A 13,749-nucleotide genomic window follows, 5' to 3' on the forward strand; every position below is an offset into this window, starting at 1 on the left:
TAGGCCTGAGGTATTTCCAAGCAAGGCAGCCGTCTACCTGTGCAAGGTGAGGCTTTTCAAGTGGCAAAGCGTCCCACAGGTGTGGAGTGGTACCTTACCCGTCTGGCCACGAAGGATGAGTGAAAACAATGTTCCTTTTCTTTGCCCAGCGAGAAAAGACTGCCTTTTCGGTGATGAAACGGTGCCCGCCTCGCGGGGCTCGTTCATGCGCCAGGTACATCTTGCATTCGTCCAGCCGGCCCTTCTCAAAATAGTGGTAAGGCACAGCAGGTTGGCTCTGGTTCCTGCCAAAAAAAAATTAGTCTTTTCAAAGGAGGTACAGACTGATATCCTACTTTTTTTTAAGGCTGCCAACCTGAAAACTGGAGAGGTCTCCTGTACCTTTAGTGCAGAAGAGGGTACCACTTTCAGCAGGATTGAGGATCGACAGCAAATCATCAACGCACAACATCAATTAAAACACATTCATTAAAACATGCAACCGTTTAAAAGGACAAGTAAGACATGCACATTTTAAAATCATGTATACACACCAAACCTACCTTTGGGGGTCTTTGGTTGTAATAAAAATTAATTTACAGTTGGCCCTCCATATCCACGGATTCCTTATCCATGGATTCAAGCATCCATGGGTTGAAAATATCCCGAAAAGATAGACATTCCAAAAAGCAAGCCTTGTTTTACCATTTTATATAAGGGATACCATTTCACTATGCAACTGTATTTAATGGGCATCCACAGATTTTGTTATCATCTCCTGGAACCAAACTTCAGTGGATACCAAGGGGCCACTGCTTATTTTTTAGAGTTTGGAGAAGGTATTTCTTAGAGACAACAACACCCAGAATCCTCCACTCCGTGAAACCAAATTTAGGGAGCCATGCTCCCCCAAAGTAACTTTTCTAAGATCTGCATCTGGTTTCCTATCCAGGAAACATTTCCCAACCTCCGTCTCAGCTGTACCTGCAGTAACTTTCGCTGACCATGCCGAAGACGAAGATCTGTTCGCACAACTCCATGGCCAAAACCATGGTGAACCATCCGGTGCTGAGGAAGGAGCCGGACTTCATCCTGCCAGTTTGAGAGAGGAGTTAAAATGCAGCCAGAGCACTTGAGGATAAAAGCTATACAGTGGTACCCCGGGATACGAATGCGCCGCCTTACGAAATTTCCGGGTTACGAAAAAAATCCATTGAAAAAAACATTTCCGGGTTACGAAGGTTATTTCGGGTTACGAAGAAAAATTTGGTGCTTTTCGGCGCGATTTCACACGGAATCGCGGCTTTCGCTATTAGCGCCTATGGGCTTTTCGGCTAGCGAAAGTTTCCGGGTTACGAAAGCAGCGGCGGAACGAATTAATTTCGTAACCCGGGGTACCACTGTACTCTCATTTCAGAGATGAGACCTTGGATGTACATCTCCTTCAGCCTTGGTGACCATAAAGACCCTAGTTCAATGGAAAAGTCTGAGTCTCTTGCATGCAAGAGGTCCCAGGTTCGATCCCTGGCATCTCCATGGATGTATTTATGATGCAATGGACTTTTTGTGATGGAGGGAAAATGTTGTTGCATTTATAGTTGGCTTTCATGGGGGTTAGTGGGGCAGGATACCTGCAAAAGCGGAAAAAATATGAATACACTTTTCTAGGCATTTCTAGGTTGTCCAGCGCTGGAGGACCTACAAATGCCTAAAGAGGTGTTCTCTCCAGGCATTTCTAGGTCCTTCAGTGCAATTCTATAGTCAACCTCCCTGACGTCAGATCCATTGGGGCCCTAGGTTGCTTACAAGAAATATAAAGTACAGCTAAAATATTATGCAAAAACTGAGCCAAAATTAAACAAAAGTTCAAATAGTCACAGCACGTTTACTTATTCAGAGAGGAGTTCATCTGCAAAGAAGAAGCACTAGGTTGTGCCCTCTTCAGTCCTTTTCGTCTATAGAAATGAATCTACATTACACCATCGTAGCAGTTTGATACCCCTTTAACTGTCCTGGCTCTATGCTATGGAGTCCTGGGATCTGTAGTCTGATGAGGGACTTTGAATACGTACTCTACTAGAGAAGGAGAGGAACATCTAGTCCACCTTCCTGAATGACAGTGGTTATAATTCATAGAATCGTATAGTTGGAAGAGACCTTAAGGGCCATCGAATCCAACCCCATGCCTCACCTGTTCTTCCCAGTTTCCAGCTGGAAGAGTTCATCACAGTGGGCCATCATCTTCTCGGTCAGCGTGTAGAGATGGATGCTCGGGTACATCTCCTTCACCTTCAGGAGGGTCCTGTAGACCAAGCCGATCTTCTCCCTGCTCATCAGCCTGGTGGGCCCCCAGATGACGTAGACGGTGTCCCGCGACTGCTTGAAGAAGTAGGACTGGTTCCGCAGGAGGAGAGGAATGCTGGTGTGGGAGACCACCCGGATGGTGCTCCGGCCGCCCACATCCTCTTCGTAGCCCTGTGTAGGGGCCTGGTTCATGCGCAGGACACACTCCTTCTCATCAATCTCCTTTCCTGAATGGGAACCCAACATCTGCCCCGAGCTGGACACCACGGCACAGTGGCGACATGGTGTACGGGCCAACGGCTAAAATGAGTAAGAGAAAACAGAAGATAGTAGCATGATGGAACTGTGCCTGGATGCTCTTCTCTCCCTCAAAGACCATAGCAATGGCACTTGAGGGGCTCTCACTAGCCATTTGCCTAAGGCATGCTGGAGCTATGCCTTGTGCTCTTCTCGCTCTCTCAGAGGCCAGAGAAATCACTGCAAAATGCCACCTCCAAAGCACAGCCTGAAATACTTTAACCAACTGCTACATAAAAGTGATGGTCCTTAGACCATTTTGCCTGCAGCCAGTGGCTCTCAGTCCCCTGAGAGCATCCAGAAAAAAATGACACCGATGTTGCCACACAAATATGATTCTGGCCCCTAGGGAAAAAAGCCAGTCACCCTCACCAGATACCCCAAGGACCACCAGTCTGGTCCATTCAGGTCATCTAAGGATTCGGACTCCTGTGTCTATGGGGCACGCTTGAAGTGGCCAGCGTTCCCACCATTGCCGCCTTCCTTCCCCAGTTGACTTACCTTTCCCTCTGGTACGCTGATGAAACCCTCAAATTGGGCAGCTGCGGATGACACTGGCAAGTGCCTCTCCTGTTCTTCTAGATGTTGGCAGCTGAGCCAACACAACAGCACACAGGAGCGCGGGCAGAGCAAGACGTAAAGGAGGGAGATGGCAGAGAGCACAACCAGGATGAAGAAGAGGCGAGGCTGAAAGAGAGAGGAGCATGCTTTCCCGTTTGTGTGCACTCCCCGCAAAGCCTCCCCAGATTCCTACAGACAATCTTCCACTCTTTTTACATTTTTCCTTTGGGCAAAAAAGGTGAATTGCCAATGTGGAAGAGTAGCAATTCGCCCTGTAGCCTTTAACGCTAACTCCCCCTCTTTAAATATAGAAACTATGAATCTTCTGGGAAAGCCAGGGTGGTGTGGTGGTTTGAGCATTGGACTCTGGAAAGCAGCGTTTGAATCCTGATGGGTGACCTTGGGCTAGCCACAGTCTCTCGGCCTCAGAGGATGGTCATGGCAAACCCTCTCTAAAGAAACTTGCCAAGAAAATCCTGTGATACGGCCATAGGGGTCATCATAAGTCAGGAACAACTTGAAGACACACAACAATAACAAACTTTCTAAACCACTTCTGGCTTTGTCTTCTTCATTATTATTATGCATTGTCCATGTAGCTGATGAATGTTTCCCTGGGTAGAAACTTGGCTTCTGGACCAACAGATTTTGCCCACCTTTGCACTGCACCCTTGTTTAGCATTATACAAAAACAAGGGAACAGTGTGTCAACCTGTTGAGCAATGAAGATCCATTTACCCCCCAAAATGACACTTGCCACTTGCTGACACCTGTGAGGTCTAAGTGGATATGAAGCAGCAGTGTGATTTTAAAAGGCTTGTTGCAGACAGCATAATTGGCTTAGGTCCTGCTGCAGTTACAAGTGAGCAAAGAAGCTTTCAAGACTTCAAGTTTATGGGGAGAAAGGAGCAGTTACAGGTTGCAACAACAGCCCTACAAGCTGCAGCTGGAGCTGGTTTTGAATCCCGGCTTGGCCATGTAAGCCACTGGGTTATCTTGGCACACTCTCTCAGCCGCAGAAGATGGCAATGGCAAACTCTTTGAAGAAACGTGCCAAGAAACTCCTAGGATAGGTTTGCCTTAGGGTCACCATAAGTCAGAAAGGGACTGAAGGCACACAACAACAACATGGTATACTTACAAGCACCTGCATTCTTTTAAGGTCCTCTCAGCCATCTATTTGTCTTGGGGAGCAACACCCTGCAAAGAAAAACAGCACAGGCAAAGGGGATATAATCCAAGCCAATGGAGAGAAGGAGAGGGAAAAATGGGAGTGTGTGTGTGTGTGTCGCTTTCTCAGGTTAGTAAATTGCAGATATAGCCATGTTAGTCTGCAGAATCAGTCTGTAGAGAAATCTTGTAGCCCCCTTGAGACACACTGAAAGAATGAAGTTGGCAGCAAGACCTTTCCTAGACTTCAGTCTACTTCCTCAGAAGCATTTTTTTCTCTTTCTTGGGGTCTTTCTAAGGTCTTCTCAGTCATCTATCTGCCATGGGTTTCCTCTTCCTCAGAGAGGCTAGAGCTGTCTGTGGCTACAAGATATTGTCAAACTGAGAGCCAACGTGGCATAGTGGTTTGAGGGTGGGACTATGACTCTGGAGTCCAGGGTTCAATTCCCAGCTTTGGTGATGTTGGACACGTTACACTCTCTCAGCCTCAGGGGAAGAAGAGGGCCAATCTCCTCTGAACACAACCTTGCCAAGAAAACCCTAGGATAGGTTCCCTTTAGGTTGGCCATGAGTCGGAAACGACTGGAAGGCACACAAGAAGAAGACCCAAAGGGACCCTAAAGGTGCCTAAGGTGGCAAGCCAGGGCAAAGAGTCACCTACCAGCTTCAATGGCCTCCAACATCCTGAGGTCCCTTGGCTCTCCAAAAGCGCAGCATGGCGCACAGTGCCAGTTTAGAAACAAATGCTTCTTCCTCTTCTGGATCCTGGATTTTCTTTTCCTCCTTTCCCTGGACAGCCAAGGCTTTCTCCTCTTCCAATCCGAAATCAAGAAGGCGAGGGAAGTCTTCCTTTCCCCCCAAAAAGCTCTCTTTGGAAAGCCACCTCGGTGCACCTAGGGCGCGCGGTTGGAGATGCCCAAAGGCGCACAGTCAGGGTCCCCCCTGAAGAAGTGGGTCTCTTTTGAGGAAAGATCCTGGGGGCTAGGCTGACCCCTTTGGAGGGGAAGGGGGGGAATCGGTTGCTTTCTCCTTTAGGGGGGGATTTTAGGATAGGAATAGCTTGCTTTCTCCTTTGGGGGACCCTTGAAGATGGAGCCTCTGGCTGACCCACAAATGTCTCCAAGCGCACAGAAAGCGCCAGCCTCCTCTTTGCAGGTTTCCAGGCTCCCAAGCCTAGCAGAGGGGGACTTTTGAGGCCAGATTCCCTGAGATCTCTAGGCCTTGTACCTCCCAGATGCCCCGGTCAGACCTTGGTAGGAAGGGATTGTGGGAGTTTTAGGCGAAAACATCTGGGAAGCCGCGGTAGAGAGCATCATGCAGCTTTGCAGGGTTTTGGGTGGCTGCAAAGCCCAGCTACCTCGAAAAGAGGAGATGAATGGTGGGGGTTAGAATCCAGGGAGAGCTTGGAGCAGGGATGCCTCAATTTTTGGGTCCTCCCAGGGCTTGGGACTTCATCTCCCAGAAGCCTTGGGCAAGAGGAATTGTGGGAAATGAAGTCCCAAAACATCTGGAGGACTCAAAGATTGGGACTCAGGGAGGGTTAGCGCCAGGGTGGTGTAGTGGTGGGACTAGGCTGCAAAAATAATGCAAGAAACAATGCAGGCTGACACTGCTTTCCTCCCTGCCCTGCAATTCTGAGATGTGGAGATTTTTTGTTGTGGCACTAGATCTCTCTGACAGAGATGGCTAAACAATCTCCTTGTTTTGTGCCTTCAAGTCTAATGGAGACCCTAAAGTGAAACTATCATGTTATTAATTTTTCTTGTCAAGTTTCTTCAGAGGGGTTTTGCCATCACCAAAGTACAAATCTCAGGATTGCATGGCATGGGGCCATGGCAGCGAAAGCTGTGTCAAACTGCATTCATTCTGCAGCGTAGATGCAGCCAGGGTTGCAAAGTCAAAAGCTTTCCTGGCTGGCCTCCATAGTTTTATTTTGGCTTCTTGGGTTATATGGCTGTGTTCTAGAAGAGTTTTTTTGCCCTGACCTAGGACTTTATCACATGGGAGCAAATTGCTTAAATCCCATGCAGAAACGGGCTTTTAAAATTTGGGGGGCAAAACACAAATGTAGGATGGTTTCAGACGTGTTTGCTTGAAAGAGAAATAACACAAAAATAACCCAAAGGGAAAGTCGACAAAAATGACTTCTTTTTAACTTTTGGAATTTGTCCACTTTCCGTTCAGGTTATTTTTGTATTATTTCCCCTGACTTCATATCTATAAGAAAGATATGAAACCATTTGCATGAATAGTTTGATCAATTTGCTCAAGCAAACAAGCATTTATAATGTTAAGGATATAATAGACAAGTGCTTCCTAATAACCAAAAAATAGCAAGCTGTTTTTTCTGGAATTTTATTCAATTCTTTAAATTAAGCATATTCCTCCTGCCATGAATTGGAACCACCTGTTTGAGGTCTCTTCGATGCTTCCTAGTCCCTGATCTTTAATTCCACCTGACCTCATCGGGGCCACCATTAAGAAACCCTACAGCTGTCTGTATTTTTACTACCAAGAGCTTGGGAAATTTGCCCAAACTTTTGATGGTTATCTCACGGCAAGTTTCATAATATAGCCCTACCAGATCCAAAGTCCGGGATTCAGCATTCAAGTCCGGCAAGGTTGCAACGAGTCTCAGCTTCACTCATCCCCAGGTTGGTGTGTGTGTGTTTGTGTGGAAATTTGGCAAAAAATGGTGTGCCCTATACTCTGCCTTACAAGTACAACCCAGCTGCCAGAATGGGGAATAGCTGTGACCTCACTGTCCTGCAGAACCTGCCCCCTGATGGTCACAAAATGGCCCCTGAAATTCATCGCTCTCTGGAAAAAGTCATCTCCTTCGGTCACGTAATCTTTGCTGGTTTTCAGTTGTTTGCATCCCCGCTGGGTGAGTTGTGTGGATCAGTGTCCCTTGCACCCTCCCCTAAGAAGACTCCAGTGTCAAACTGAAGATGGCTTTCTCCACTACCCACCAAGGGGCCTTCTTTCCCCTGTCTAACATTCATGTTGTGTGCCTTTCCACCCATTGGCACAGCCGTTGGGCGTAACAAGCCGGGTGAACTGTGGAGAAGCTTTGATTCCTATAGCGGATGCTTTTCCAGAGGCTCTCCAGCTTCTTGCGGAAGCTGAAGACAGTGAAGAGGTCAACGATGCCCACGAAATAGCGGTACTCTGGCCCATCGATCACGTGGAAGGGGTTGCGGCAGTTGGGTAGGAGACGCAGGTTCTGGTCAAGGAAAGAAGAGGCTTCAATCAGGGTGGACCCCTGGCTGATGTGGTTGTTCCCTATGCTGTCCGTTTGGCCAAAGTAGGTGGGTATCTCCTCGCAGCTGTTGCCGCGCAAGAGGTAAGGCGCAAGGACATCTCGCAAAAAAGCCTCGCTTCTCGATGAAATGTCGATATCAATTTCGGTGCTGGGCCGGTGTTTCAGGTAGAGCCCCAGCACAGTCTGGAGGGTGCCCTTGCTTTCAGGGGAGAGCTTGTAAAAGTGGTCGGCACTAGATAAGACCTGACCTATGTACGAAGACACAGAGGGCCTACCCTCGTTGGCCAGTGAGGGCAAAGTCTGGCGACGGAAGAAGCTATCGTTGACCGACCTGTCCAAAGAAAGCACAAGAGGAAACTGTATGGGACTGTGAGGCGGTCGGAGGTTAGAAAAGGGTTGTTGGGTTTTTTTGGACTACATTAAGAAGCGTGGAAGCAGCCCCAGGGTGTAGCTTCTCAGAAGCACAGGCTTCCCTTGCCACCCATCCCAGGGTCCGTCGATGCTGCTATTTGCATGGGGGGGACAGATGTTATGCCGTCCATTGGGTCTAAACAAAGAATCTGTGGATGCAGAGAGCCAACTGTATCTGTCTTTTCTGTTGTCCACATCGGCTAGAAATGGATACTGTCCATCTACACTCACACACAGCCCAGGCCCCAATGCATTTTGCAGAAGGTCTTACATTGTTGTCCTGGCAATGATGTCGACCAGAGCCTTGTTCAGGAACCGCTCATCCTCATGGAGGGGCTGGAGTCCTACCAGGAGGCTGTAATCAATCACATGCAGCTCTTTAAGGAATTGGGTGTCCAGCTCCACTTGTCGTACAAACCAGGCACGTTGCTCCTCTGCATGGGTGAGAAAACAATCACTATAGTGACTCCAAAAGCCAGCGTAGTACTTTGAGCATCAGAGTAGGACTCTGGAGACCAGGGTTCGAATCCCTGCTCGGCCATGGAAACCCACTGAGTGACCTCTCAGCCTCAGAGGAAGGCAAAGGCAAACCCTCCACTTGCTAAGGAAACCTCGTGATAGGTTCACCTTAGGGTTGCCATATGTCAGCAACGACTCGAAGGAACACAACAGCGGCTGTACATTACAGGCAACAACATTGTGACTTGTGTTACTTCGAAGGTGTGAGTCTGCTGGAGGTAAGAGTGGCTGTTTTCAGACTCACAGGGATAGGAAACTTACCAAGGCAGATGGTATTATCTCCAAAGTTGAGGTCCTTGAAGACCATAATGACTTCACTGCCTTTGGGGGCTGCGTCCGTCCAGCGGTTGACCTCGCATCCTTTAATATCATACCTGGGAGGGAGAAAAAGGACAGGTAAATGACAGATTCACACTCTCTCAGCCTCAGAGGATGGCAAGGGCAAAACCTTTATGAAGAAACTCGCCAAGAAAAACCCAGGAGAGGACCGCCGTAAGTCAGAAAGGACTTGAAGGCACACAAGGACAACAATCCTATGGCAGAATATAGTTCAAAGTAATGTGATCAGGTTTTATTCTGTCTATTTTAAATTATGTTTCAAATGTATTTTGTTTCTTAAGTATGTGTTTCTAAAAGACATTGCATTGGTTTGTAGCCTTAGTACATTTGTAGCTCAACTTTTGTTTTAAATTTTGTAAGCTGCCTTGGGTCCCTTGGCAGGAGAAAAGGAGGATTGAATGAAGAAGGAAAAAAGGAATATAAATAAACAAATAAATAAACACATAAATAAATAATTTATCCTCTGGGGATCTGCACAACATCCCTGCAAGGTAGGTTATCCTTGTATCTCTCTCTCTCTCTAATGCTCGAAATTGAAGGACTGAAGGAAAATTTCATTGGGGGACAGGATTCACATTTGGGGAGGCAATGCCTTCATTGGCTTTCTCCCCATGAAAGCATCTCTGTGTCAGCCCCAAAAACGGTGACATGTAGGAGACTCACCTCTCCAGGATTTTCTCATGAGGGTAAAAGACACTTTGCATGATAATGAAGTACTTCTAGAAGAGAGAAAAAAGAGATTTTCCAGCTGTATCTTGTGGACACTGGCCATGCTAGCTGGAGGACTAGGGAAACTATGGTCCATTTTCTGAACTTTGGGTATGATAAACCTTTTGTTCAGGAGGTTCTGCTTGGACTTTACTGGTAGTTACAACTTATGGGAACTTACCTTCTTCTCTGGAGGGATGATTATGCTGTGAACCCCTATTAGAAGGAAGAAAACAGGGGTGAGAGTGGAGACGATTCCTTGTTGCCGTTGAGGCTCAGTTTTGTTCATGTAGGTCTGGGGTCCCTTACCCAAGAATTTGACCAGGATGGAGTGTGGGTATCTCTCCATGTGGTCAAGGTATTTGGGCAGGTTGGTAAGGAGGAACCGGATCTCCTTCCTACTCTGGGTCTTCAGGAAGAAGTGTTTGTCGTTGCTGATGAGAAAAACAGGGATAGGTGGTTACAACCCCAGGAAAGATGGAGAGGAGGGTCCCTCATCCACACCCAAAAGTGGACGTTCCCAAAGTTGGACTTCTCAGAGGTAGACTTCCCAGAAGAGAATTTCCCAAAGGTGAACTTCCCAAAGGTGGATTCCCAAAGGTGGACTTCTGGCCGCTTCCATTTGTTTGTGGCAGTGTCTCTTACGTGAGGAAAAAATCAGCACGGCTCTTGGAGTTGCTGATAAACTGCAGGTAGGAGCTCTCGCAAGACAACGATTGTTGGTAATCAGGGTCCATCATGCCAAGAAATTGCCGGAACCAAGCGAAGACAGGACCAGCGTACGTCCGCATCTCAAAACCCTGCAGGGAAAAAATAATAATGTTGGTTTTCGTTCAGTTTAGCCTAGGAGCCAAGCGATTAGGAACTGAGGGATTCTGAGGACATCTCTGCGATTTGCTCCTACCTCATGGATCTGCTTAAGCACGGCCCTAAAGTCTGACTGCTTCCTGACATCCTGGGAGAAAGAAAGAGAAAGGAGGATTAGGAATGCCGTTGTGAAAGACAGGTGCATTGCAAGAAGACCAGCCAAGGCCCAGTTGTGTGCCTTCTGTGTGACACTTCTGTGCTGCTTTAGCCTCAAGAGAGGACTTTTGCCAAACAAAAAGCCCCCTCCTGAATCTAAAATGGCTCAAAATGGGTCAAAACATCAATGTCCAGGTTCCTTCATGTTGGAAAAAGCCCACTCCTGGGCAGGTTGACTAGACATGTCCTTCTTTTCCCATGTCTTACATTTCAGCCTTATGTCCAGGAGGGATTCCAAAATGCCCTCCATTTGGAGCAGGACTAAGAAGCATGGATTTGTATTTCTCTGAGTGCTTTCGGCTTTTGTTTGACCACATCCTCCATTTTACGGCTAGGAGGACATCTGGTCACCCTGCTCCTGAGGCTCCGACGGCTCATGAGTGGCCAAAGAGATGGGAGAGAAATGACCTCCAAAAGTCCTAGTGAGCCAAAAATGAGGAGGCCAAAGAAACGTGGACATGGGATACGGTCTGCCCTTGGCCCACCTTTCCGTTAAGGTGGTTGCACCCCAAAAACCTGGTCCTCCTCACTCACCGCGGCTGTTGGAGAATCGATTGCTTCTTGGACCGAAGCCTTGAGGCCTTGCTTCAGCATGCAAGTGAATTCGTAAAACTCATGGTCCTCGTTGATCTCAAAGAAGCCCAAGAGCTTCCATTGCTCATGGATCCTCCAGAGGATTCGGTACATAATTAGGGGAGGGCTCCGTTGGCTCTTTCGCCGCGCATCTTGGATCTTGACCTGGAAAATGGGACAACCAAGTGTTAGCCATTAAGAGACTTCATGCTGGGGTTATGGTTGGCTTTGAGGGAACAATACAAATCTTGACAAATTCACTGTGGCCTTTGGGACCTCCACTGAGGACCCCCAAAGTCTCTTCATTTTATTTCCAACAGACCCTTCCCAGAAGTTATAAGTAGAGAAGAGCCATGTATTTCAAAACTGTATGAACATTTGTATATTTTATGTTTAAAATAATAATAATAATAATAAACCACTACGCAGAAACAAAAAAAATAAAATGGCTGTGAAGGTGAAGGCTTCTTGGTCCGAAGCTATGGCCACATAGCCTGAAAAACCCGCAAAGTTTTGGCCGTGTTTGGGTCCACAGCAGCCTGTTATGACAGAGGGGTGGATATCGGAGATGGTCTTCCCATCCCAAACCATGGTGGCCTAGCCTTCTGAGCCAGAGAAGGTCCACAAACACAACATGATGGACCACAAAGAGACCATCCTGGAGAAACGGAATGCAAAGCCAAATTACCTTTTTGGGTGTCTGCATTGAAGCTGTGATCACGTCCGGCTGCCGTCACTTCCTAGAGAAGATGGTGGCCACCGGACAGTTCTAGTCTCCTTAGAAACCATGGAATGCCCTCAGAGGTCCATCGCATGGTGGGACTGAGCTCTGTCCAGGTGGCCCAGGAGGGTCGCATAGTTTGAATGCAACCTCTGACTCCATACCTAGGATTTGCCACCAGCAACTATCACAGTGATGGTGAACCTTTTAGAGGCCGAGTGCCCAAACTGCAACCCAAAACCCACTTATTTATTGCAAAGTGCCATGTCTCTCTGGCTTTCTAGTAACAAACTCTGGCAAACTCTGTGCTGGGGCAATGGCACATGTGCCCACAGAGAGGGCTCTGAGTGCGACCTCTGGCACGCATGCCATAGGTTTGCCATCACTGAACTATCATATTTTTAATTTGTCCATTTAAGGATGGTACAAAACGCATATCAAGGGCCTTACCTCCATAGTCAGCACTGACAGGAAGATTCAAACGCTGTCAGAAGAAGCAACGAAAGGTTCAGATTTAAACCGATGAATTCAGAATTACCCGGGGAAACAACAGAAAGCTCTCCACGCTCCCTTTGCCACCATCGCTTCTGTCCGCTGCATTGCAGAAAAGCCTGGCACAGAGCAGGACCGTGGCATCAGCCTATTGACAGCAATGCCAAGAAGCAGAAGGGAAGAGGCTGGCGCTTGAAAACATTACCTTGTTTTTAAGACTGCTTTTCTATCCGCAGGATCCAGCTTTGCAATCCAGCCAAACACCCAGAGTTCACAGTACTGGAAACGATTCAAAACACTCAGCATTTTCTAGTGTGCCTGGCTTAGTTTAACTCTTTTTTATCCCAATCCTGAAAAAAAGGAGATCTGGCAGAAAGAGACGGAGGACAGGCAGCTAAGGGCCCCCGCTTTTGCTGGTTTATTATTAAACGTCTATTGGTGTTTATTAAAACCAGGGGAGTGATTTGGAGAAGTCCGTAGCTGTGAAATTCAGCCTGGAAGTGTGTCTAAACAAAGCTAACTACATTAATTGGAAGCTACTGGTTTATTTGGTCATCTTTCATTTTATTTTTGGGGAGTTTCTGTTTTTTTAGAAAGGCCTCTTGGACCTAAACTGGCCCAAGAGACGTCGAAACATGGTGACAATGTTTCCATATCCTTTAAAAGTCTTTTAGGGGAAAATATTATTGAGGTCTGGAAGCCATAGGCAAATCCATGGGCCACACTTTCCCAAACCTGGTCCTTCCTTTTATTTGGATATCTAGATGAAAGCACCTCCATAACCTCCGAGGCCTTTAATGCAAAGAGCTAAATTCATTTTCCCTATTAAACTTACCAAGGTGGCATAAAAACCCTAAAGGCAGCAGATCCTATAATCCTTGCCTAAGAAAACCCTATGAAAATCCATGGGGTTGCCATTAAGTCGACAGGTGGCTGTAAGGCACATATTTGCACACACAAAGTTGTTGAACTCTGTAACCAAGAACCTACTATCCGAGTTTGCTTTTAATTCCTTCTCTCTTCCAACCCTCTTTCCTATTGCTGTCCCATTTAAGGCAGGGATTTTCTCATTTCTGCTGTTTGTACATCGTTCTGTGAATTATTTGTGGGGAACAGCGAGGTAAAAATAATACTCATAATTAAACACAGAGACATACTTTGAGGGACAGGAGCTAGTTCACTGCGCAGAATCCAGCCCTTGTATTTCTCTCCTTCAAAGAGCCAGAAACTTGCATCACGGAAAGCAAACATGTGAACGTTTCACGATGATTCTGGAATATATTGTCCAGGTAATAAGTTGTGACTGGATGAGAATCTAGTGAGCAGGCAGGTGTAGACCATGGTAATAAGCCAAGTAAGCCAGGTGATTGTATTAACTAATTAGAAT

At 47.0% G+C, this 13,749-nt stretch overlaps 2 protein-coding genes across 3 annotated transcripts; both read right to left on the reverse strand.

Moving 5' to 3' along the window:
* Window positions 1-93: 93 nt before the first annotated feature.
* LOC149307991 (alpha-N-acetyl-neuraminyl-2,3-beta-galactosyl-1,3-N-acetyl-galactosaminide alpha-2,6-sialyltransferase-like) lies at window positions 94-5,790 on the reverse strand. Its single transcript, XM_089534870.1, has 6 exons — window positions 4,973-5,790; window positions 4,283-4,341; window positions 3,082-3,267; window positions 2,171-2,583; window positions 964-1,071; window positions 94-284 (listed from the first exon to the last, which is right to left on the reverse strand). Exons 2-6 carry the CDS (start codon window positions 4,292-4,294, stop codon window positions 95-97), a joined length of 909 nt encoding a protein of 302 aa, XP_089390996.1. The 5' UTR covers window positions 4,295-4,341; window positions 4,973-5,790; the 3' UTR covers window position 94.
* Window positions 5,791-6,701: 911 nt separating this feature from the next.
* LOC149307992 (phosphatidylinositol 4-phosphate 5-kinase-like protein 1) lies at window positions 6,702-13,534 on the reverse strand. Of its 2 annotated transcripts, XM_089534851.1 has the most exons (11): window positions 13,520-13,534; window positions 12,321-12,510; window positions 11,111-11,314; window positions 10,458-10,508; window positions 10,199-10,353; window positions 9,863-9,987; window positions 9,735-9,769; window positions 9,509-9,564; window positions 8,768-8,880; window positions 8,259-8,421; window positions 6,702-7,907 (listed from the first exon to the last, which is right to left on the reverse strand). In XM_089534851.1, exons 2-11 carry the CDS (start codon window positions 12,324-12,326, stop codon window positions 7,313-7,315), a joined length of 1,503 nt encoding a protein of 500 aa, XP_089390977.1. In that variant the 5' UTR covers window positions 12,327-12,510; window positions 13,520-13,534; the 3' UTR covers window positions 6,702-7,312. The 2 variants fall into 2 exon arrangements, with proteins under 2 accessions (XP_089390977.1, XP_089390976.1); XM_089534850.1 differs by lacking the exons at window positions 12,321-12,510; window positions 13,520-13,534 and adding an exon at window positions 11,838-11,905.
* Between the last annotated feature and the right edge of the window lie 215 nt (window positions 13,535-13,749).

The sequence above is a fragment of the Sceloporus occidentalis genome, unplaced genomic scaffold, assembly GCF_023333645.1.
Source record: "Sceloporus occidentalis isolate IW3139 unplaced genomic scaffold, rSceOcc1.0.p SCAF_8, whole genome shotgun sequence".
NCBI classification, from domain to species: Eukaryota; Metazoa; Chordata; class Lepidosauria; order Squamata; family Phrynosomatidae; genus Sceloporus; species Sceloporus occidentalis.